Source organism: Sinocyclocheilus grahami, unplaced genomic scaffold (assembly GCF_001515645.1).
Source record: "Sinocyclocheilus grahami isolate Dianchi unplaced genomic scaffold, SAMN03320097.WGS_v1.1 scaffold230.1, whole genome shotgun sequence".
Classification (NCBI taxonomy): Eukaryota; Metazoa; Chordata; class Actinopteri; order Cypriniformes; family Cyprinidae; genus Sinocyclocheilus; species Sinocyclocheilus grahami.
The window spans coordinates 1,305,116-1,327,466 of NW_015505409.1; the positions used below are offsets into that span (position 1 = coordinate 1,305,116).

A 22,351-nucleotide genomic window follows, 5' to 3' on the forward strand; every position below is an offset into this window, starting at 1 on the left:
TGTTAGGCTCTCTCAAAGGTTGTGACAAGAGAAAGAAAGAGAAATTAATCACCCCATCAGTTCTTCCCCTTTATCCATCCTCTCACACACACACACACACACACGCACACTCAACATTCTGTCCTTCAGCAAGGGGGGGGCGTCACCTGCCCTGAAGCATTACACACACATACACACGCTGTCTCTTTCAAGCAGATGTGTAAATAGCTTGCGAATTGATCTGCGTGTTCCCACATACATTTTTCACCTCTCATTTTTCATCCCTCTGGGTGTTTGTGTCTGTCCACCACATGTGCTTGTGTGTTTGTGTTTGATTGATGCCTCCCGAGGTTGGTGAGTTAGTCATGCAACTAATTAATGGATTAGCTTGTGGACTGAAAGCTGGACTGGTGTATACACACACGCACACATATACAAAGATGAGAGAAATGGCATTAAAGAATGCTGAATTTAATGAGAGAGGAAGGGAAGGAGAAGGAAGACATGGGGTGGTGTGTATAACGAGCTCTTGTACTATCAAGATTTCTTTTCTGGAGACATTTAGAGTTCTACATATGGCAGGGAAGCGAATAACTGGCAGAAGATTTACTGTATGGGCTGTGTGCGCATGTGTGCGCGCGTGTGATAAAGTCTGTTGTAAATAGACTGTGTCGTATCTGATAAGCTCAATGAATAGAGGGCTATAAAACAGAGCAATGAATCTAGCCAGAAATTTATAGACACATGCGCACACACACATATTGTCCCTCTTTCATTCTTTTTTCTTTTTTTTTTTTTAGTTTATTTACTCTCTCGAGCTCGAGAACGTTTTTCAATGAGGGATCTGCCTATAATTGGAGCAGACGTAGTTTTTTGATAAGGACAAACAACTGCAACAGTAAAGGAAGGAAAAAAATGGAAGGATAGACAGATGCAAGGTGTGAAAATAAAACACAGGGCTGATGTAAATAAAATAGGAGGGATGTTGAGTTGTAAAGTTTTATTGTGGGAGAGTTTGGGAAGCATAGGGCCCTCTGGGGACCTCCCGCTCCAGGGGCCGGTTGTTAGACTGCAGAGGTGCATGAAAGCAGATGCGACTTAAGCACAGAAGAAGAGCAGCCAAGTGAGTATGATGCAACAGGCAGGTTGGTAGGTGACACATCAGCATGTATAAAACCGAGGCAGACCTTATCTCCGAGGTACCGTGCCGGCAGTGGGAGAACATCCGTAAGGTTTCGCGGCATGAGTCACGGCGGCGAAGGTAGAGTCAAAGACTATCGCGGAGGCATCGGTGCATGAGTCACAGCTGCAGCAGATGTGGAGCAGAGACCCTGCACTGGGATTCACAGCAGATGTTTCTTTGTTTAGCAGTTTTCCTCAAGTTGCTAATATGCCAGAGCCGCAAGTGTGAAAAATATGGTTGCGTGCGCAGATCAGTGGTGTCAATCAGTCCAAAAATAATTAAACACAAAAAATAATTGAGAGTAAATTTACATTAAATTACAAAACTTCCCCCACAAGGTGCTATATTTGGGGGGTGTGCATGTGTTTATATGTGTGTGTGTTTTATGATGTGTGAACAAGACCAGCTGGTAAGGGTAAACAAAGATGAAAGCTCAGTTAAAGCCAGCGGTGCGCCCTTGAAATGTGTCCCTGTTGAGCCTGACTGAGAGGAAGTGAGTGAATTGAATGTTACACTTTTTGCTAATAGTGCAAAATCCTTTATCTTTATCTTGTTTTTTAAATTTACAATTCTTTAAAATACTAGTAATGATAAATAACAGCTCAAGATAAAGAGATAACAAAATCTGTTCATTTACTCACTCTCGTGTTGTTTTAAATGTTAAATAAATTCTTAAACAACAGTCAAGTCAAGTCAAGTTTATTTGTACAGCGCTTTTCACCATACAAATCATTGCAAAGCAACTTTACAGCCAATTAAGTTTCTACAATATTTAGTGGTAGTTTATCAGTGGTGACTGTCAGTTAATGTACATATGGCAGAAATGTACGGAAAAATCCATTTAAGACATAATAAAACAGACGATGAACACTATTAACAGCAATTATTATATGATGCAATGTGTATCATATAATAACAGTGCGACAGTGCGAGTAGCACTTCTCCATTCAGTCAGTTATAGGGTTGTGCCGATAGACGATAGTATCGTGTTTGAACAGTGTTGAGCATTATAACCAATCACACACGATTATGTTATGCTTATGAATGTAATGGCCAATCAGAGGCGTTCAGATGAGTCATCGCTGAAACAGTGGAGTTTCGTTGTTCAGCGCGTGCTGACTGAATTCTGACTCGCGAATTCTTTCATCATGAACAACAAAGTGCAGATGTACGTGCGATGTAAGTATAAGATATTTATTCATCATACAGTAGATAGCTTCACTGATTTTAACGGGAGTGTATTTTAAAGTGCATTAACTCGCCCTAGACTGAGCTTGTGATGATGTTCTTTGGTAATGTAAATGGTCTTTGCTCGTTTTCTGTAGCTGCTTTTTGAATAACTGAGGAAATATAAGCATTATAATTAGTAACTTACAATATTTCTATTGAATTGTTATCATGTTAAATAGAAATTCAGTCACATTAAAAAGGCTGTTTTTAGCCTTACGCTGGAGTTGGTTCACTTTCCGGCAATGAAACAAAGTAAATAAATAATTAAATAAATTAACACGATAATATCGTGTATCGGCGATCTCACAGGCTGACGATAGGACGATATGAAAATTGAGCATATCGCCCAACACTAGTCAGTTACCAAATGTAGTTCATGTTGTCACATGAAGCTATTGTATGATTTTAGACTTACAGTATAGTGCGCAAGCTGTATGGACCACTTTAATAATACATTTATGATACTTTTGTGTCCTATAAAGTGTAAAAATGTTCAATGCAAAAAGAAAATAAAAGTATGTGGGTTTAAAACAACGTGTAAATGGTGACAGAATAAAAATTTTTGGATGCACTGTTCCTTTAAGTTTTAAACCCCAAGTCAAAACAGAATAAAAATGCAAGTACGATTTAAATTTAGCACATTATGTTAGAATTATGCAAACAATGTTTTCAAAAGATTTTGTAACCAAAACAATTATACGTTTAAAATCAGAATCAATATTTTTGCAGAATCAACAAATTCTCAAAATCAGCGGAGAATCTAACGATAACATTGGTAGCCTGCTTGAGCACTTTCAATTTATGATACTTTTCAGACATTACAATGACAAAATGTATGGACTGCAATTATGTATTGCTTCTCTATAGATTTAATTGCAAGTATGTCACTAAAGTAGTTGCTGTTCGGAGTACTGTACCCCAAAATACAATTTGAATTGCATGAGAATAACCTCAATAATTGTAATACTTTAGTATAGAGACCAATTCTCACTGACTCGTTTCTTATTAGCAGGGGTGCACATACGTTTTCAGTCTGGTTCTCATAGGAGCACCTGGAGATTTGGTTTGCACCTGGAGAATCTCACACTGCACATAGTGTGAACCGTTAAATATAACTATAACAAAAATTTGTAAAAAATTTTTATAAAAAAAATAATAAAGTGTGATAATAGGCTACTATTATATTTTAAAGTAAAAAGGGAGTATTAAATAAAAACATTTTTTATAGTAAACTTAGATACAAAGATGAAAGAGATCCGCACTCCTCCAAACGCAGCTAAAAAAGCTTACACCATTTATTATTCAGAGGTCACAATCTGTGTGCGTTCATGAGTGCACGCGCACGCGTGTGTGTGTGTTTGATCTCATGTGTTAGTGCTTATGTATGTTTGTTAGATGTGAATGCTGGGTTTTCTCTGTTTATGTCTATGTATATGTTTGCAGCAGTTTTACCATTGCTCTGTATTTGACACTGCTTCTCAAAAAGTCTAGGGTGAAAAACAGTTGTGACACACACACAGTGCCCTGCACCTCTGCAAGACTGATTATAGTTTTGTTTCATTCTTGTAAAGCTCATTATGATTGTGCAATCGTTTATGTTGTAATTAGGAATGCACAATATATTGTTACCCACATTTTTAAAAATGTATCAGCATCAGTCGATAAGTTAAAAATCACAACAGAAATGTAACCCTTTCCATATAAATCGGATGTGCTTGTAGATCTCTTTCCTTTCAGTAGTGCATGTCGGATTGACTAACATACGGCGACTGTGGATATAATGATAGCAGAGCCAGCTGTAAGCAGTCATGCACATTTAAGTGAATTATTTTGGAGGGGGGTGAGTTTACTTAATCTTGACTAACGATACTCTGAAATGCATAATCTATAAATAATTAGCCATTGGGGTTAATTTTCATTTTCTGTCTTAAATAATTTATTTTCGTTTAGATTCACATGTAAAATATTAGGCCTACTCCTGTTTTAATCTCAGAACTGTATATGTTCACAGTATGTGCATTAATATTCATTCAAAATGCTTTAGGCCTTCTCAGAATCTGTTTCAGACCATACACAAACTGTTTTATTATTCTTATATAATAGCCAATCAAATTATAAATTGGTTATAACTCTCTACCATCCAACTTTCATACTCTATAATATTATGATGCCTAAATTCACTTGTCACATTTGTTGCAACTGAATTGACTTCATTGTTATCAAAATGTATAATAATGTCCATAGATAGATAGATGGAAGGATGGGTAGACAGTAGCTAGACGGATGTGTGTATTTGTGCGTGCTGGTGTATCAGAGGGAAATGTCTCTGTGTTTTATTCGCTGCTGGATCGATGAAGGATGGTGCTTTGATTATATTATCTTCAGAGGTCTATTCCCATTCAAACCGTTGTGCATTTACACTGTCTAAAACATCATACATTCTCATAGATCAGAGACAGCCTAATTTAATCAGCAAATCCAATCTAAATCAATGCTGTTCGCTCTCAACTCCACAGCCAAGTGAAATACAATGTATTTCTAAGTGCATTAGAAAATAGAGAAGTGATCTCAGGAAGAGAGGGGTGTTTGCAGGGTGGTCTTAAATCCAGCGCAGACTTTTGGGAGTTTTTTTGTGATCGTATATGTGCGTATGGGTGTGGATTCCATGCTGCTCATGGCTTTTGCCCACAATCACATCAGCTTGAATCGCCATTGTGGCTTTGCATTAGAAAGTGCAAAATAGTTTTTAAAGAGTGTTAATTTGAGTTGATTTGATCTAGTTTCTGAGGTGATGGAGAGAGTAAAAGAGCTCTTGTGTAATGCAATCCCAGAGCTTTAAGAGTGAGGTTTCCTAATTGAATTTGTTCGGCTGCTCTCTTTGTGTCTGGGTCCATTCATTGAGATTGAAATTTAGAGCTTTGTGTGGACATGCGTGTGTTTTTGTGTGTGCGTCTTTGCCAAATCTCCAAATAGAAAGTGTTCTTCTCAGATTAAGAAGTAATTTTGGCTCTCAGAAGAGATTAGGTGAAAGGCATGAAGTGAAGGGACAGAAAGAGAAGGACGAAAATAATAAAGAGAGAATCTCTAGCTCACTAAAACAGATAGATAACCCCGATCAGAGCCTAATGGAATTAGAAGGGAAGGATCAGATGCTTTTGTGCCCATATGTGTGTGTGTGTGTGTGTGTGTGTGTTATCCTTTTTACCAGTAGAGTTTAGAAGTAGGTGTAAGACCCTAAGCCTCATTTTAAATGAAAGAGAAGAGAAAATGATGGAAAAACTCAGCATGTGTGCTGGTGCTGCAACATCAGATGGAGTTTCTGTGATCTCAGTGGAGACAGATGCAGACACTTGTGGATGCTAATTGTGATGCTTTTACGGACCATTCAGCTTGTTGTAATTCAAGTAGAAGTATTAAGCTTAAGTATCTTAAAGTAGAATGTGTTGTTTTGCAAAGATAAAGAGACCACTGAAAAAAAGAGGTGAGAAAAGAGGTTTAGTAACGCTTCACTTGAAGCCTATGCATATTATGCTTTTTAAAGATACTTGTTATAAAGGTAAGCTATATAATTAATTAAATCTTGTATATGTCTGAATGCTATGTCCTAATGTATTTGTCTTTTTTATAGCTATAATGCTATAATGCAGTTCTTGTAGTATATACTGTATAATGTAGTACTTGCTACTTTCAGCAAATACTAGTCATAAATTCCACTTTCAATAACAGATTTTTGTGTTGCTAGAAAGTATCAGAAGCTTGACAGAATGTTATATGCCAAATGTTACTGTGCATCTGTGCTTTTTTGTACTACAATATAGATTTTTTTCAGTCCTGCTTCCAAAGCTTGAAATGGTTGAAAACATTTTAAAATGTATGTGATTTAGTTTTGAGGGGGAGGGTCAGTGGGCCAGGGTATGTGGGCCTTTTCTGATATTTCAATGCAATATTGTGAATTAAGCTTGCCCAATTTACATATAGGCCGAATTTTATTTTCTTCCCACAAAGCGATTTAAAAAAAAACTATTTCTGCATGGATAAAAATTCTACTACACAGCAGTCAAAATTGTGCTGAGGGGGAAAAAAAGGGGAAAAAGTCACATATAATTTGTAAGCAAATCATTTACATTTTTACCGGTATTCAGAACAGATTAAGATAAAAATCTGAAAATATAAGTAACTATAAAATGATAGTACAAAATTATATATACAATTATAAAATAAAACACAAATTATAATAGCATTCATTATAAACAACATAGGCCTATAAACATCTAGCAGTGCTATTAATGATATATTGTGTATGTGAGAGGCTCCGGTACGATCACGGATATTGTCTACAATATTCTGTTATTTTTTGTCTTAAAGATAGGAGTAAGACATTATTTGAAACTGTAAAGGGTTTATTTTTATGCGTACTCACAATAAGAACAAAACTCTTCCTTTGTAAAATAAAGAAAACAAACAGGAGGCGCTTTCAGCCATCGCTGGTGCGGCCATAAATATGAAACAAAACAGAGTTTTTTTTCCTTTTGCTTTGTTAATTTGTTAATTATTTAACTGAAACATATTTTGTGTAGGCTTATTTATTTTATTCCTTTCATGTAATTTTTAGAGGTCGTCCAATAGGGGTTTTTCACTGGTCGATGCCGATATTTAGAAATCAGGGCAGCCGGTGGCCGATATATGATGCAGATTTTTTTGGCCGATGTTCCCCCTTCATCTCATAAAAGTGAGTTTGAGTAAATGATTATTGCAGGGTACAAGATAGTAATAGTAGTATTAGCCTAATTCAGAGTAATAATGCATGGCTCAAAACTTAAGCACCTTCTCAAAACAGTTCTGAAGCATGCTTTTTGTTTATGTTTGCTGACAGACACTTGCAAATGCAAATTGATTCTCTGCCAGCAGGAGGCGCTGTTGGAGCGGAGATATAGCGGTTACAGCTGTAATCAAATAAGCACTGCGCTCACAAACGCTACTTTATCAGGCATTACAGGAAAGACGAAATGAAAATGACACCGAAGCTTTTCTGAAGATGGTCGGTTCTTTTCAAAGATACATCCATATAAAAACACCAACGCTGCATTTTAATTTTGAAACGTGCAGTGATCAGTTTATTCAACAAAGTAATAACTCAATGTATAGGAAACACTGGACACTGCTATAAGTCAAATGGACAAGTGATAACAAAAATAAAAGATTTCACACATATTACACAGCCTGCTGCTCATAACTGCTTAAGAGTGCACTGGCCACGAGCGATGACATTGTGGATGCTATTGTCGGACCTACACACACATTTCACGAGGAAAGTTAACGTGCACGTTATAATCAGCCCAGAAGTTTCGTCTGAATTGCATGTGTTTCTACTTTCACATGCAAATGACTTGACGCACTTATGAATATGATAACTTTTCGGCATCAATTCTAGTAGGGTAAAATGTAATTACGCTTTCGAAACGGTCTGTTTTGCCCTGCCATCATTAGCTGAAGCTGTGTGTGAACAAGAAGCGGCTGCAGAGTGTGAGTTGCTCTCGTCACGCAGCCAGAGAGAGATTATCCGGCGTTCCGCAACAACGCTTAGCTGCCCGCAGATGCGCCTGCCTATAAATCGGCCTAATTTGCAGCACAATCCGATGCCGATTAATTAAAAAATGCCAAAAATCGGCCGATTAATCAGCCGACCGATCAATCGATCGACCTCTAGTCATTTTATTCTGTTTTTCTCCTGTTGTTTGTGCGCATACAAAACTAAGCCACTGAAAAGAAAAACATTTATTATTAATGGGTCACATACACTTGTCCATTGTAATTTAGGTTGTTGATGAGTTTATATTTCCCACGAATAAAAGAAAAGTATGTGCTTGAGTAATTTTAATCATATTTACTGACAGTATAGGCTTCAATGGTTGAGCTCAACAAATGCGCTAATATTTGTGTAAAAATTGAGAAAATGAAATGAGAGTTTATTTGTTTTCCTGTTTTAGAAAAGGCCCCAATTATGTAACTTTCTTGGTGTGACAATTTTATGGAATGATTGAACAATAAATTGAGTATCAGTTTAACAGATTATCTCAACATTTTGATATTGTTGTATAATTTTTATTGTTGGATAGACTTAAAAACCACTAGACGAGTGTGGTGGGACATGCCAAAATCACAGGTTGTGGTAACTTGTTTACAATTTCACATGCTTTGGTAATCTTTGATCTCTGGTCTTTTTGTTAGATAATAGTTTATCCAACATATATAAGAAAAGGAAAAGGACACAGATTTGTACTCTATTCGTTGCCACTTTCAGGACCTATTCACGGGTGCATCTTTAAAGAGTATAATGCAGATGATAACACATTAAATAACTCAGGAAATTGGATGCTGATTATGTATTTTAATGCATTATACTTTTATATATTATACATGAGGCCACACAAACGATTACAAGATGTAGGGCATTAAAATGCATAAAGAATGCCTTTATAATTCATTATACATATATGCTGCAAAGTGAAGTGTTACCAAAGGTTTTTTAAGTTTGACAAGAAAATAGAGTCTGTACAAGAAATGGGGGAACGGTTTTTAAAAAGAATCCATTTCTCTCTCAGGAAATGGACGCTTTGAAGACTATCATTAAATATTATAATTACATCTCTTTTTCTCTTGCTCTTTCTCTCTTTCTTATCTTTCCCTTTCAAGATTTGCCTTCCAGCCCCGTGGCTCAGTTCAGCTTTCGTCCGCTGCCCCCTCCTCCTCCACCGCCCCACGCGTGCACCTGCGCTCGTCCAGCACCGGCTCCCCTTCCAGAGGTGGTGCAAAGGAGCACGCTTCCCGCCCGATGCCAACCGCTGGATTCCGGGAACAAAGCTGGACAGGATGACAACGGGCAGACGCACAATACCTGGGCACTGAACAGCAACATACCACTAGAGACCAGGTGAAATACAAACACATACATATTTGTTTTTCTATAGTAGTGGGGTCTTTCCATCTGACTTGTATTGTTTTATACTGAGTAGGGTTGGGCCGATGGCTGATAGACATCACGATGTTGAGCCGTCATCGTGATCCCCATCCCCCCCACCAATCCGCCGCATCCCAATACCGTGTTCCGAAAGAAAATGACGTGTAATATGGAACCCCTAAAGGGAATAAATACGCGATAGGAGGAAAATATATATTTCAGTATTTTCTCTCGCAGTTATATCATTGGCCAATTATACTGTATATAAATTGCGGGCATCAGGAAGCCGCTATTATGCCTGGCATTGAAACTATTTTTGAATGCTCGATTGCTTTTTAGTTTCACTTTCACTTTCGAGATTCGCCATCGCATGTACTCTGTTTATACTGAAGCAGCAGTACTTACCACACATTTTACAAGATTATATGTTTGTCAGTGGTGCTCAGGATCTGCAAATCATTTGCCATCATCCTCAGTCATCTCCCCTTACTCTGTTTATGTGGTAAGTGAAATTTTATGTAGCCAGCCCCTGTACTGTAATGTAACGTAACAGTCAATGTAACTGTAATGTAACAGTCAACCGTTAGCAGTCGTTATTTGTCTTCCGTTAGTTTTTCCATGCCTTTCTAAATACCCCATACCAAACCCCCCCCCCCCCTCCCCGATGCCGTAATACTGAGGAAATTATGTTTTGTTTCCCATTAAACTACATCTAAATCTCACCTTTCTACAGTTTAACATTTTCATTAAGACATTTAGTGTTTTGTAAAGCCATTTTCCTCGGTTCTTCATCCACTTTGTACCCAAAAACTGGCACTGACTCTGTTTTTTCAACCTCAAGCAACCAAGTTTGGCAACTTTCAAAAGAAAAACCCAATTAATTTTTTTATGTTAAGCCTGGATAATAAAACAGACTAAGGAAGGTCTAAATCTTCAAGAGAAAGAGAATATGCATGAGTATATGTGTTTGTCTGTGGACGACAGATGGAGAGATATGATGATGATGATGAAGATGAAGATTGAGGGTTGACCTACTCTTCTGAAAGAGAGAAATTGAAGAGTAAATAAATGATGAAGGATAGACATGTCTGCTTTGAGGGAGGAAATGAAGCTGTCTTCCTGGGGTGATTGTCTTACACGCACACAAACCCCAAAGATATTGATGAAAATGAAAGCGGCGTGCATGTGCATACATATGAGTGCGTGTACGATGGCTTTTCTAGATTTCCAGCAAGGTGAATTTGGCAGTAGCGGTCAAACTTATTTCGACTGAGAACTTGAACAAACAACCGTAGCTGAGTCACATATCCGCTCTGATGCCAATAGCTGGAGAGAAGTTTATTGTTTTCTGAAGATTTGCCACGTTGGTCAAGCATGTAGGGCTCTTTGTCACGTTGTGATGAAATAAAGCCACCATTATACAAATCCAGTTGTCTCCAAACAACATCTAATAACAGATTTCAAGTGTTCTGAACTACACTAAGCACCGCGGCACCTTTTCTAAACTCCACAAGCAGCTGGCAGCAATGGAATGTTTATGCTTGTGGCTATTCGATGAATGCTGGGTAATTTAGCCCTTCCGTATTTTTCCAGCAGCTCCAGTCCTGTTTTTCAAACATCACTTAATTCTGTTGAAAGGAGATTGAAGTGTCTGAAAGAAGCCGGCAGTAGGAGTGTAGACATGTAACCTCACTTGCTTAGAGAGTTTCCGTGGCCGTTCACTTTGGCTTGAAACAGGGCACAGAGGGAATGTCGCCCATTCAGATGTTTTCTTTGAGATTTGGGGGTTAAAGAAAAGCAGATTTACCAATTTTGTAGAGTGGTTCGAAAAATCCTGCCAACTGCCGCAGGAAAGTCCTCAGGTTAAAGGGTTGCCTGAGAGATTCTGGCCGGTTTAAACAGCGGCTCGAGCCCAGCGCCCGATGACATTGGCGTTGTGTCATCGTCATGGTGATGGCTATACCTGCTGACATGTTGCTCTCTCCCAAATGAACTTTCTCAATTAAATCTGGATCAATAGACCAACATTAATGCACAGAGGAGAATCACTCCCATCAGCATATTATTCCGAACACTCGCTGATTCAGTCGCCATATGCTGCATATGTATTGTATGTCATTTTTTTAGCAGTCATTCCCATGCAAATGTGCCTAATTGATTTTTAAATGAAACTTCCAAAAAAAAAAAAAAGTTGCCCAGTTATTGTGTATAAATTAATAATATATGAAATAATGTATTTTTCTAAATGCATGTCTTACACCTGTACCCAACTTGGTTTTGGATGTGCACATCTTTTTGATATTTTTCACATAAAAAATAGATTGAAATGTATTGATATATAATATATAAATTTTTTTAATATATTAAAATATTGATTAAGTAAATATTTTAATATATGATATATATTGAAACATTTATGTTTATCGAGTCGAAGCTGCTCTTTTTCATACAATGGAAATGCATGATAATCAATTAAAAATTAATTTTTTATGCCTTATCTTGCATTAGCCATGTTGTCACTACAGAGTTATTTCAATCTGAGATTGTTTTCTGAGATTGTTTCACAGTTTTCAGGAGTGTTTGGTATTAAAATCAGCCACATACTGGCCATGCAAATTCAAGGCTCTGAGATTTCAGTAAGAAAAGCAGCCGGTGAAGTAGAATTTATTTTGAGACTGTAAAAATCTGATTTGTAAAACTATGATCCTTCATGTTCACACCTTCTCTTTTCTTTCTCTCTTTTTGTCTTTTTACCTTCATCTCGCTCTTTCACTTTGTTTTGTGAGTGTTAATTGTTATTTATTTATTCTACAGTAAATAAAGACAGGATTAGTTCTGCGTGTCTAAGTGTGAAATTAACTTTCTCTTTTTAATGGCTGAGGTAGACTGTAATTTTTCTCTCAGTCTCAAGCCTCATTTTACCATTGCATGCTCATTTAAACGCTCCTTTCAGGGCTTTGTACGGCATCCCTGTAAGACACTCTAAACAAATAACCAAAACTTGCTTGTGTGTTTCTGGGTGTATATTTGACCCTGAAACAGTATCTGCTCTTTTCTTTACATTTCGACATTTGTATCCCTTGGCAGAAAATATTTTTTTATTAGGATTGCTAATTTAACACATTCATTTCAAACAATTAATTATATAAAACTATAAATGCGTTTTAAAAAATTACACCTATTTGACACTGACAAACTGAAGTTTGCAAAACTGATTGATATGAAAAAATAGACAATATATGTCCATCTAATGGCACTTTTTGCAATGCCTCAACAATATTTCTTATTATGATATCCAATTAATTGATGTATCCAATATTTTTCATGATCTATCCAATTAATTATCCCATCTGCACAAAATGTATTACATTTTATTAAAATTGTTCATCTGTTGTCAGCCATAATTGTATTTTTATGTACAGTGGTTTTGTGAGTCTCCTCATGTAATCGCGGTCAGGTTTTGCTAACTTTGTAGGGCCCAAATGTCCCCAGAAATATAGTAAAACCTGAAACGACCTATTTTGCGGGGACCTTTGGGAAGACACAACAATGAAAACAACACCATAAATGGACTAAACAGTGTTTCAATAAAAATCGAAAAATGCCAAAAGCTGCGTGTTGGGGTGCAGTTTTGTTTTGGGAGTAGTAATTAACTTAATTTAAAGAACAACAGATGGGTAGTCTCCATTATAATATAAACAGAGACGCGCGTGTGTGCGTGTGTGTGTGTGTGTGTGTGTGTTCAGTTTTTCACCATCATCTTCAGTCCGTATTGATGTCATCATGCTTTTTTGGTCTCATCAGCATATGAACTTGTAAATGTGTTTAGACTGATCTACCTTTCAATGATTTTGGTCCTTTTTATTGATTGATCCTTTGTGTCTTTGGAAGAGTTGCACACATTTACCCTGGTCCAGCTCTAGCTGATGTTGCAAAGAGATCAATTGCTGTTGAGAATCCATGTGTATCTTGGGAATTTAAAGATCTGTCTTCTGTTGCCTTTGGGCTTTTAACCTAAAAGCTGTAACCAATTTCCCCATGGCTATCTGTCAATCTGTCTGTCATCGTAATGACATGACTAAACAGCCATGTTTCTGCGCCCATGTGCCTCACAGACTAACCGATCTAGCCGCATGTCAGGATAAAAAAAGGGAGCTTTTGGTTTTAAAATGAAAAAATAACTACAAGGGCTTTAAGAACTCGGGTGTCCTGCATTGTGACATGATGTACTTTTTTTTCTAATTCTTATAAAATTATTATGCATGCAGTTTTTGTAATCACATATTAATTAAGAGACTATGTTATAAAATTTCTAAAATTACTTCATTTTATTTTTACACACCAAAGGACTGTTTCAGTGAATTTCAAAAAAGCGAAAAGATGGTTTGAATGGTAGAGAGAAATTACAGTGTAAACCTAAAATATAAAAATATTGCCCATATATTTATATAAATTTCAACTTGAAATCTTAATATACAATTTATTGAGTTAGTTTGTTTTTATTTGGTAACTGCCCACCATTGTAACATTACTGATAGTTGCAAGATATTGTCAATTGTTTTTAAGTAGGCACCTTTTAATTACTCTAAGAATGGACTCCTCTGTGTAATTAATATCATAATTAATCTAAAAGATGTTATCTATTAATAATGGCTCATTAATCTCTGGTGCTAAATATCTGTAATTAAATGCACGTGAGAGCAAATGACTCCAATTAGTAACCAAAGCAAGCGAGAGTGATCACACGCTCCGATCGCACCTTTCTCTTTTTTTTCACTCCATCTCTTTGACTCCGTCTTCCAGGTGTGATTTGTTTTTTGAGGTATTCGTAATGTAATCGATTGACAAATCAAATTCCTTTCCTTTACAGGCACTTCCTGTTCAAGCATAGTTCAGGTTCGTCTACCATTTTCAACGCGGCCAATCAGAATTACCCTCTGACGTCCAGCACGGTGTATTCGCCGCCTCCGAGGCCTCTACCCAGAACCACCCTCTCCAGACCGCTCTTCTCGTTCAGCAAGCCCTACCGCTGCTGTAACTGGAAATGTACGGCTTTGAGCGCCAGCGCAATTACACTGACTCTCGCTCTTCTGCTGACGTACATCATCGGTGAGTGTCTTATCTCTCCGCCTCTATGTCTCTCTTTCTCTCTCTCTCTTTCCCTCTCCCTCGCTCCGTTCATCTCTGGCTGCTGTCGTGCTGGTTGGGGTCATATGGAATTAGCAGAACTCACACTGTGAAAAACTCTATTAGAGAGATGAATATTTATGAACGAGGGATGAGGGAGAACGAGAGATGAAAGAGTAAATATCCCACAAGGCCGTTCAGAGGTTAATGGTGTTAAAGTTTTGTTTAGCCAAGTCACCGTATGTGTGTGTGAAAGAGAGAGAGGTGCTTATGCACCTTAGTGTACTGACTTAATTTGCTCCGGCTTTCTCCCTCTCACAGGCTGTGAGTGAAAATCTCACTAAAAAATGAGGAGTGTTTTACAGAAAAACATTAAGGTAAAAGGTTTCATCCATTAACGCTTGAAAGGCTGCAGTTAATAAAGTTTCTGGTCAGAAGTTCACACGGCAGCCTCTTAAACACTAATCATGTGTTTCTCACTAATGAAACGAGGATCTCTGCAATTCCAAAACACGTTATAATGACTTCTTGAGAATCTGACATTTGTGATGTTCGTTTCTGTTTTACAATGTGTATATCTGTTCTGAACACATTCCATTTGGAATTATGGATTCCCACAGAACAACTCATTTTTGTATATATACAATAACAGAGCGCAAATGGAATTATTTTCAATGATTGTTGTCAATGCTGAAAAAACAAACAAACAAACAAAACAGTTGTACTGTCTTATATTTGAGTGAAAATCATCAGGATTCCTTAATAAATAGAAATTTAAAAAAATGCATTTATTTGAAATAGAAATGTTTTGTAGCATTATAATTGTCTTTACTGTCCCATCTGATCAGTTTGATGCATCCTTGTTTAAAAAAAAAAGTATGAATTTCTTTAAAAAAATTGTACTCGTCCAAACTTTTGAATGATGTGTATTATTATTATTATTATAGCGGTCAGCGGATGAATATTGAACACAGCATTTTTAAGTGAATTTGAGTTTTCCTACATTCTGCGGATGATGTTAATTTTTTAAATGTTGTAATTTTTTTCATAAATAATGGCAAATGAGTCATATGTTATTCACAGCTTTTAATAATTTTTTTTCTGTCATGACAACTTTAGCCTCAAGATGGCACATTTTAGTATTTGGGTGAACTATTCCATTAATTATGCCAGAGAAATGGTTTGCTAGATGTGTGTGTGTGTGCTCTGGAGATGTGCCGTTAATGATCATATGGCCGTCTTTCACCCCATCGTTAGTGGCACCCTGTCTAAATAGATGCAATCCGTCTGCTTTGTCTCTTGGCTTTCATTCTTATCTAACAATCTAAATGTGTTCTCAGTTCATTTTCTGGGCAAATGAAGGGAAGCAAAAGGATAAAGGGAATAAAGATAAAGAGGAACATAAAGAACGAATGAATCCACATTATCTTCACATACTGAACAAAAACTTTGGTCCTGTCGAGTAAAAGCATCAACGATGAGAAGAAAAGGATCCATAAAACATGGTAACTGAAAACGTGACTGTGTTGTGTGCCGGTGCTGAAGTCTAATTTAACTGGCCAGTAGGCGTATCGTAAATATCCGATCTGAAATGTCCCATTGTCTTTTAGGTTAATGTTAGGATCAGGGCAATATAATTCTCCACTAAATCTTCAGGTTATAAGTAGGCATCCATTACGGCTTTCTACGTTGATTATTGGGGAAAGTCTGTGGACCGGAGCAAAAACAAAACCTTGTTGTCATAAGTTATATTTATTATTTATTTTATTTTATAAAAATATACTTTATTGAATCTAGAGCTTGTATATAACCTGCAATATTCCTTTAAATACAGTACAGATTGTTAACTGGAGCTGAGTCTAATATTGGTAGCTAAAAGCATCAAAGTAGTCTTAATATTTAAAAAAAAAACACGGGATGAGATGTGTGTAATTTTATGGATGATGGACTTTAAAGGAAGTTAAATCATTAGAGCTTTTTGCTGAATTCTGTTCAGGTGTGAGTATATAATTATCATTAGGGAAAGAATAAGGGACAGTATGGAGTTCACCGTTTAGATTAAGGTCAGATGTTTTAATAGGGTGTTTATCCTAAGAGAAGGGTTTTAATTGGTCTGTGTGCGTCTGGCCTCACCACCATTTTTACTTTAACAAGCACACGTTAGCTACCAGACTTGCACACTCTATGAAGACATTAAGTAGGGTGTGAATGTGTGTGTGTTTTTGTTATGCCCTAATTGAGTCAAGGACCCTGCAGGGACAGAGAGAGAGAGGCAATCAATAATTGTTGATGAAAATGTATCAAAGGCATTGAGTGAATTTGTGTGTGTGTGGCTTTTAGACTTTTAGACATTATACTTATTTTCTGAACGTCATGATGCCTTGCCCCATAATAACAGAGCAGCGCAACAAAGATTTTATTACGTGTGTGAGTTTTTTGGGTGTGTGTCAAAGGTAGGTGTCTGTGGGTGTGCGTTGCTCGCTTCGGAGGGATAAATGGGAGCTGTTTTTGTATGAGTGCAATGACCCAGATAGCTGATAGTATCCAGGGGACTAAGTAAGATGGTTTCAGCGAGAAGAACCTCCATCTATCCAAACTAAGAATGTCAGCACAAAAGGTAAAATGTACAGCCACATCAGCCTAGGCTTTAATTATCCTGATTTATTGTGCTAAAGTGGCTTCAAAATCTGTCAGAAGAGATGTCAGAAATCAAAGATAATATTGTAGTTTCAAATTTGTGTGTGTGTGTGTGTCATAATTTAGTTTTAATTATAAGGAAGCATTTTAGACAGCCTTTTAGCAAAGCCTGCGTTATACTGTGACACGACCGAATGAAATGAGCAGATCTTGTTGTTGTAATGATTTCCATTTGGCATAATACTGTATATACACTAATAGGCATTGCTGACGAAAAGTGGGTGGTTATATGTTAATGTTTCTGCCATCACATCCAAGGATTTCAGGATGAGCCGTGAATTCGCTGAATTACAATATATGGTATTTTTGAACTGCGGAGGAAGTTTTGAGTTCTAAAAGTTTCTTTATTATTTTATTACAGTCCATTGAACTCTTATTTCAAAAGATCAAGGAAAATTCGATCTCTCTTTATGTGATTCCTTTAAACCTGCTTCACCAAATAAACAATAGAGAAAAATAAAGTGAACTCTCCTCCACTTGATTCTCCAAAAGGGTCCTTGGCATCAAACTTTGAAAACCCCCTGGCTTATGTGACTAAACGACTGGCTTTAGAGATGAACTGGACAACCTCATTTATTCCACAAATTCTTTTTAATGGATGTGGATTTACTGAATCTAATAGTGATAAAAATCAACTGGTTAATGATGGAGCAGTGCAGGACTGGAGTAGATGGAGCTTGGCAGGATGGAATGAGGTGAGGCAGGATGTTGATGGGCGTGGCAAGCTTAGACTGGGCGTGGCATTATAGGAGAAGGCGGGGCAGAGCATACACAACATTAAAAGCAAAAAAAGTCATGCAGCAGGAAGCAGTAGACATATGAGGATGAGTGTGGGAGTAGTTCTCACTCTGATGAATCTAGCTTCTGCTGCTGTATTATTCATTTTCACTTTATACACACTTGCTGTTCCTGATGTTTCCTTCTACCTGAAACATGCATAATACAGCAGCCACATATGTGATCTATATGTGCACACGCATATACGTGTTTCAACTAAAGCTGTCAGTCTCAGTTGAATGCTTCAGGGCTATTCAGTGCTTTCATCTTTCATAATAATGTAATGTCTTTTAATCATCCTTTAAAGGATTTTCACAGCAAATATAGATATATACAAATAGTTCGATGAATTAGTGACTGTCCTGGTTTTCAATTTTACTAATGCAATTTTACTAATTTGAAGATGTGAAAAGGACTTCATGGCTTCAAAAGCGGTTGAAAATGGATGCATGTTTATGGATCATAATGTGTCTTTTATGATCAAAACACTAGATCAATGGAAAAAACCCTCTGGAACCCACAAGCCCCCACTCCGCAGAGCGGCTTTCTGCCATTTCCCTTAAAAGGGAAGAAATCAAACAGTTGCTTTTTTTGTGTATCTGTGTGTGTTTGCATGTTTGTTTCCAGAGGAGAAAGACACACCCTTAGGCCTAAGCAGTGGGGGGGTTTAACTGATGGAAAGGAAGACATGTTGTTCAGAGAACACATATACCCTTGCATTTGTATATGTGATTGTCTTTGTGAGTGAAATGCCAGTTGTCACAGGGATCTATCCAAATAAACGGGCATTTCTAAAGCCTGTACTTAAAACAATTAAACAGGTTGAGAGGTGAAGCTGTTTTAAGGTCCTTTGGTTACAGCTCATTTAGAGTGATTGGATGACTTCATTAACATGTTAGTCTGTGCGTAAGAAAACAAGATGAGAGGAGTTTCATCAGATAAAGCTTTATCTCTGCTTCATTTTTTTCTGCTTTGGGATGTTTCTGCATATTTAATGCCAGATGTTTTCTGCCTTTTTAATAGGGACCAACAATATTGCAATACTATACTGTTTATTCAGTATATTTTGCATGCTCATTTCCCCTTATTTTTACGTTTTGATGACCTTAGTCACCTTCTAACGCTCTTTTTTTTCTTAAAATTGTTCAATTTAATCTTTAGCAAATCTCAAAATGAATATACATTTTTCACAGTTTGTCCCTAGTGAAAAATAAATATGCTAAAATGTATTTGAAATACAATTTATTTTATGCTAAGTATACTACAAATACATTTACTGTACATAATATATACATGAAATACCCTGCAATTGTACTTGTGGTATACTAAACTGATATACTTAAAGTCTGCTAAATTGGAACGACTATTTTTGTTCTTAATTTACTTTAATTGTGTGGAAAAAGTCCAACTAAAGACACACTGAAGTATATTTGATTGTGCTAAAGTGGAACTATTGCTAGTATACTTCAGGTACAATTTAAATGTCTTGCGTTTAAAGATGTTGAATAAAAAGAAAGATCGTTGAATTGCATATCTCAGAATATTTGGTCTGGAAGAGTTAGATAAAAATGTTTGCGTTCTTATTGAAATCTCGTGACTTTCAATTGCAGATTTTGGGATCTTGGCAAATCTGAATCTCAAGTGAGATGTAGTTGAGATCTCTAGAGGAGACACATATGAGATTACGAGGGTACTTTTTACTTTCTCTCCGAAGAAAAATCTCTCTCTCTCTCTCATTTTGCTTTCCATTTAATCTAATTGCTTCTAGGAGAAACAACTGAGATTTGCATTTATTCATTTAGTAGACGCTTTTATCCAAAGCGACTCGCAAATGAGGAATACTTAAACAAAAGCAATTCATCCTAGCAGTACAGTAATTGAAAAGTGCCACAATAAAAAGTTTCAAAATTGCTCAGAAGAGTCCAAAGTACAAGCTATTACAGAGATATAAGTAAGAGGGTAGAGAATGGAGAGGTTTTTTCCATTAACAGTTGTGAGTTGTTTCTTTGGAGGTAGAGAGGGATTCAGCTCTTCTGATGGTGTCCGATGGAGAAGATCATCCCACCATCAAGGTATATTGAATGTGATGGCTCGAGAGAGTTATTCTGCACCTCTTTGTGCTGGTACCACGACTCTCTCTCATTGACTGCAGATATCTGGAGGGAACATTGATTTACAGAAGTGAGAGGAGGTAGGAAGTTGCAGATCCGGTGAGAGTCTTGAACTTGATGCAGGCAGCAACTGACAGCTTGTGGAGTGAGACAAAGAGAGACATAACATGTGTTCTCTTAGGTTCATTGAAAACCAGATGCACTGCCGCATTCTGAATCATTCGCAGAGGTTTGATTGTGGCTGAAAGATCATTACAGTAGTCCGGTCAAGTGAGGTTTGGCAAGGAGTTGTGCTGCATGCCTGAATAGGAAAGGGTCTAATTTCAGTCAGAGGTTTCAGTTGTAATTTTTGCTTAAAAGTTCTACTCGAGAGTGAAGTGTGTAAATTCTGCATAATAATTGAATTATAATTCATGGAATCTGTAGATCAAGCTGGGATAGAAGGCGTTTTAGCATCAAAATAATGACATGCATCATCTTTTGATGCACCTTTTGACAGGCATCTCATCCCCATTTTGCGTATTTTTCTCCTTTTATCTGCCAGCTTCTGCCTGGTGTGTGTGGAAATGAATGAGAGTATGCGTTCGCAGATTAATTCCACCTCATTTGCATTCGTCAGTTCGCAGTCAGCTTTTATCAGCAGCAGTCACTTGTCATTTAGCAGGCTCCTTTGAACCAGGGTGATGTACAGTGCTCTGGGTGCACTGAAGAAACCCACAGTTTAGGATCTCTCCTGTGCTTTGCTTCTCACCCTGGGTTTAGATGGTTGTGTTTCTGGCTCAGATAATTAAATACAAAAAATACGAAGCTTTTACCACTCCTGAAATTATCAGTTGATGCTATTGTAATTTGGAGGAAATCATCTGGGGCTGCGCAGAGACATTAATTTTGGTGTGATAGGTGCTGACAAGTAATGTTGGAAAAATGATCAGAGATTTAATTAATCTATTAATAGATTAATTATTGTAGTGTGTGTGTGTTTAGTTTTTTGTTTGTTTACTCCCTATTAAAGTAATGCTCAAGTAATGCATCTTGATGCAGTGTTTTTATCACAATGTAGTATTTTTACCATTACTGTTTTATATGTATGCAGAAGATGCTCATAAATATTTGTTATGCGAAATGCATCATGCAATTGTTATGATCCCACTTATTTTGTTAAAATTATTGAATGCAACTATGGTGCATCTTATTTTGTGATTTCATTGGAATAAAGATCATTTGAATAGAGAAATACACACACACAGACACACATATATATATGTGTGTACACTTTCCACGTTTACTGAAAACAGAAGTATTTATCTGAGTATCTATTTTACTCTGAATAATCCCCTTAATGGCTGTTTAAAAAAATGTTAAAGTTGAAGTTCTTTTTGAATTATAAAACTGAAGCACTGAAGTATTATCCTTCCTATCCTAAGTGACGTAGGATGATGTTCAGCCTCATATAGTCCACACAAGACATTTAATTTCTCTAAAAATCTAAATGCTCTCCGTTCCAGTGAAATCACAAAATAAGATGTACCACAGTTACTGATATGCATACTTTAAATTGACTCACAGATGTAGTTTCATTTATTTCTTTTCTTTTTTAAAGTCGCCAGTTGAAAAAGATTCTAACTTGTGATTTCTCACACTTAACACAGATGTTTTCTTCTGAACCAGTTCAGCTCATTATCAGGTAGTGTGCTGAGCCCCTCCTAAAACTGAAACACTAGAATAGGCCTACACGGGAAAAGGGTTTTGTGGTTTGCCCATTTGCCCTCTTCCCAGCATGCACTGGGGCATAAATAATTAATATAATTGCATTTGTTTGCCAGTTTTATTTACATTGTTAAAATTGATTGTGTTGGGATCATGTTTGGTAAGTAGATGTTTTGTGATTGCAGGCTTTGATTTTCTGTTCCTCTACATAAAACCATAATATAATTGAGTGTTAGCCTGAGGTCTGTGTGTGGCTTTTTAAGGTATTTCATGAGTATGTGTGTCATGTAAGTCTTCATGTAACGATTTCAGTAGTTTAGATAATAAGTATCTCTCCATGCATATTTCTTGTAATATTTAACTATTTTAAACCAGGTTACAATGACGACAGATCTTAAGTTTTGCTTCAAATGAATTATGATTCATTTTTTAGCCATTTAATGTTTTATTTTTTCTTTCCTTCCATGTTTATTTATACTTTTCAATGATTTAGTGAAGCTGTCTTATATAAGAAAAGGAAGAGGGCTAAAATCTGATCGTCTGACAGCAAGAGAAACTTGATTGACAGTCTTTCCAGTCATC

The 22,351-nt window shown here is 36.8% G+C and overlaps 1 protein-coding gene across 1 annotated transcript in view; it reads left to right on the plus strand.

The window, feature by feature from the left end:
* The first annotated feature begins 1,221 nt into the window (after positions 1–1,221).
* The window catches only part of LOC107597323 (teneurin-1-like), a 97,610-nt gene continuing 76,480 nt past the window's right edge, over positions 1,222–22,351 (plus strand). Inside the window, exons 1-3 of the mRNA XM_016288335.1 lie at positions 1,222–1,240; positions 9,086–9,323; positions 14,221–14,459. Of these exons, the coding sequence (XP_016143821.1) occupies positions 1,222–1,240; positions 9,086–9,323; positions 14,221–14,459 (496 nt within the window). The remainder of the gene's footprint in view (positions 1,241–9,085; positions 9,324–14,220; positions 14,460–22,351) is intronic.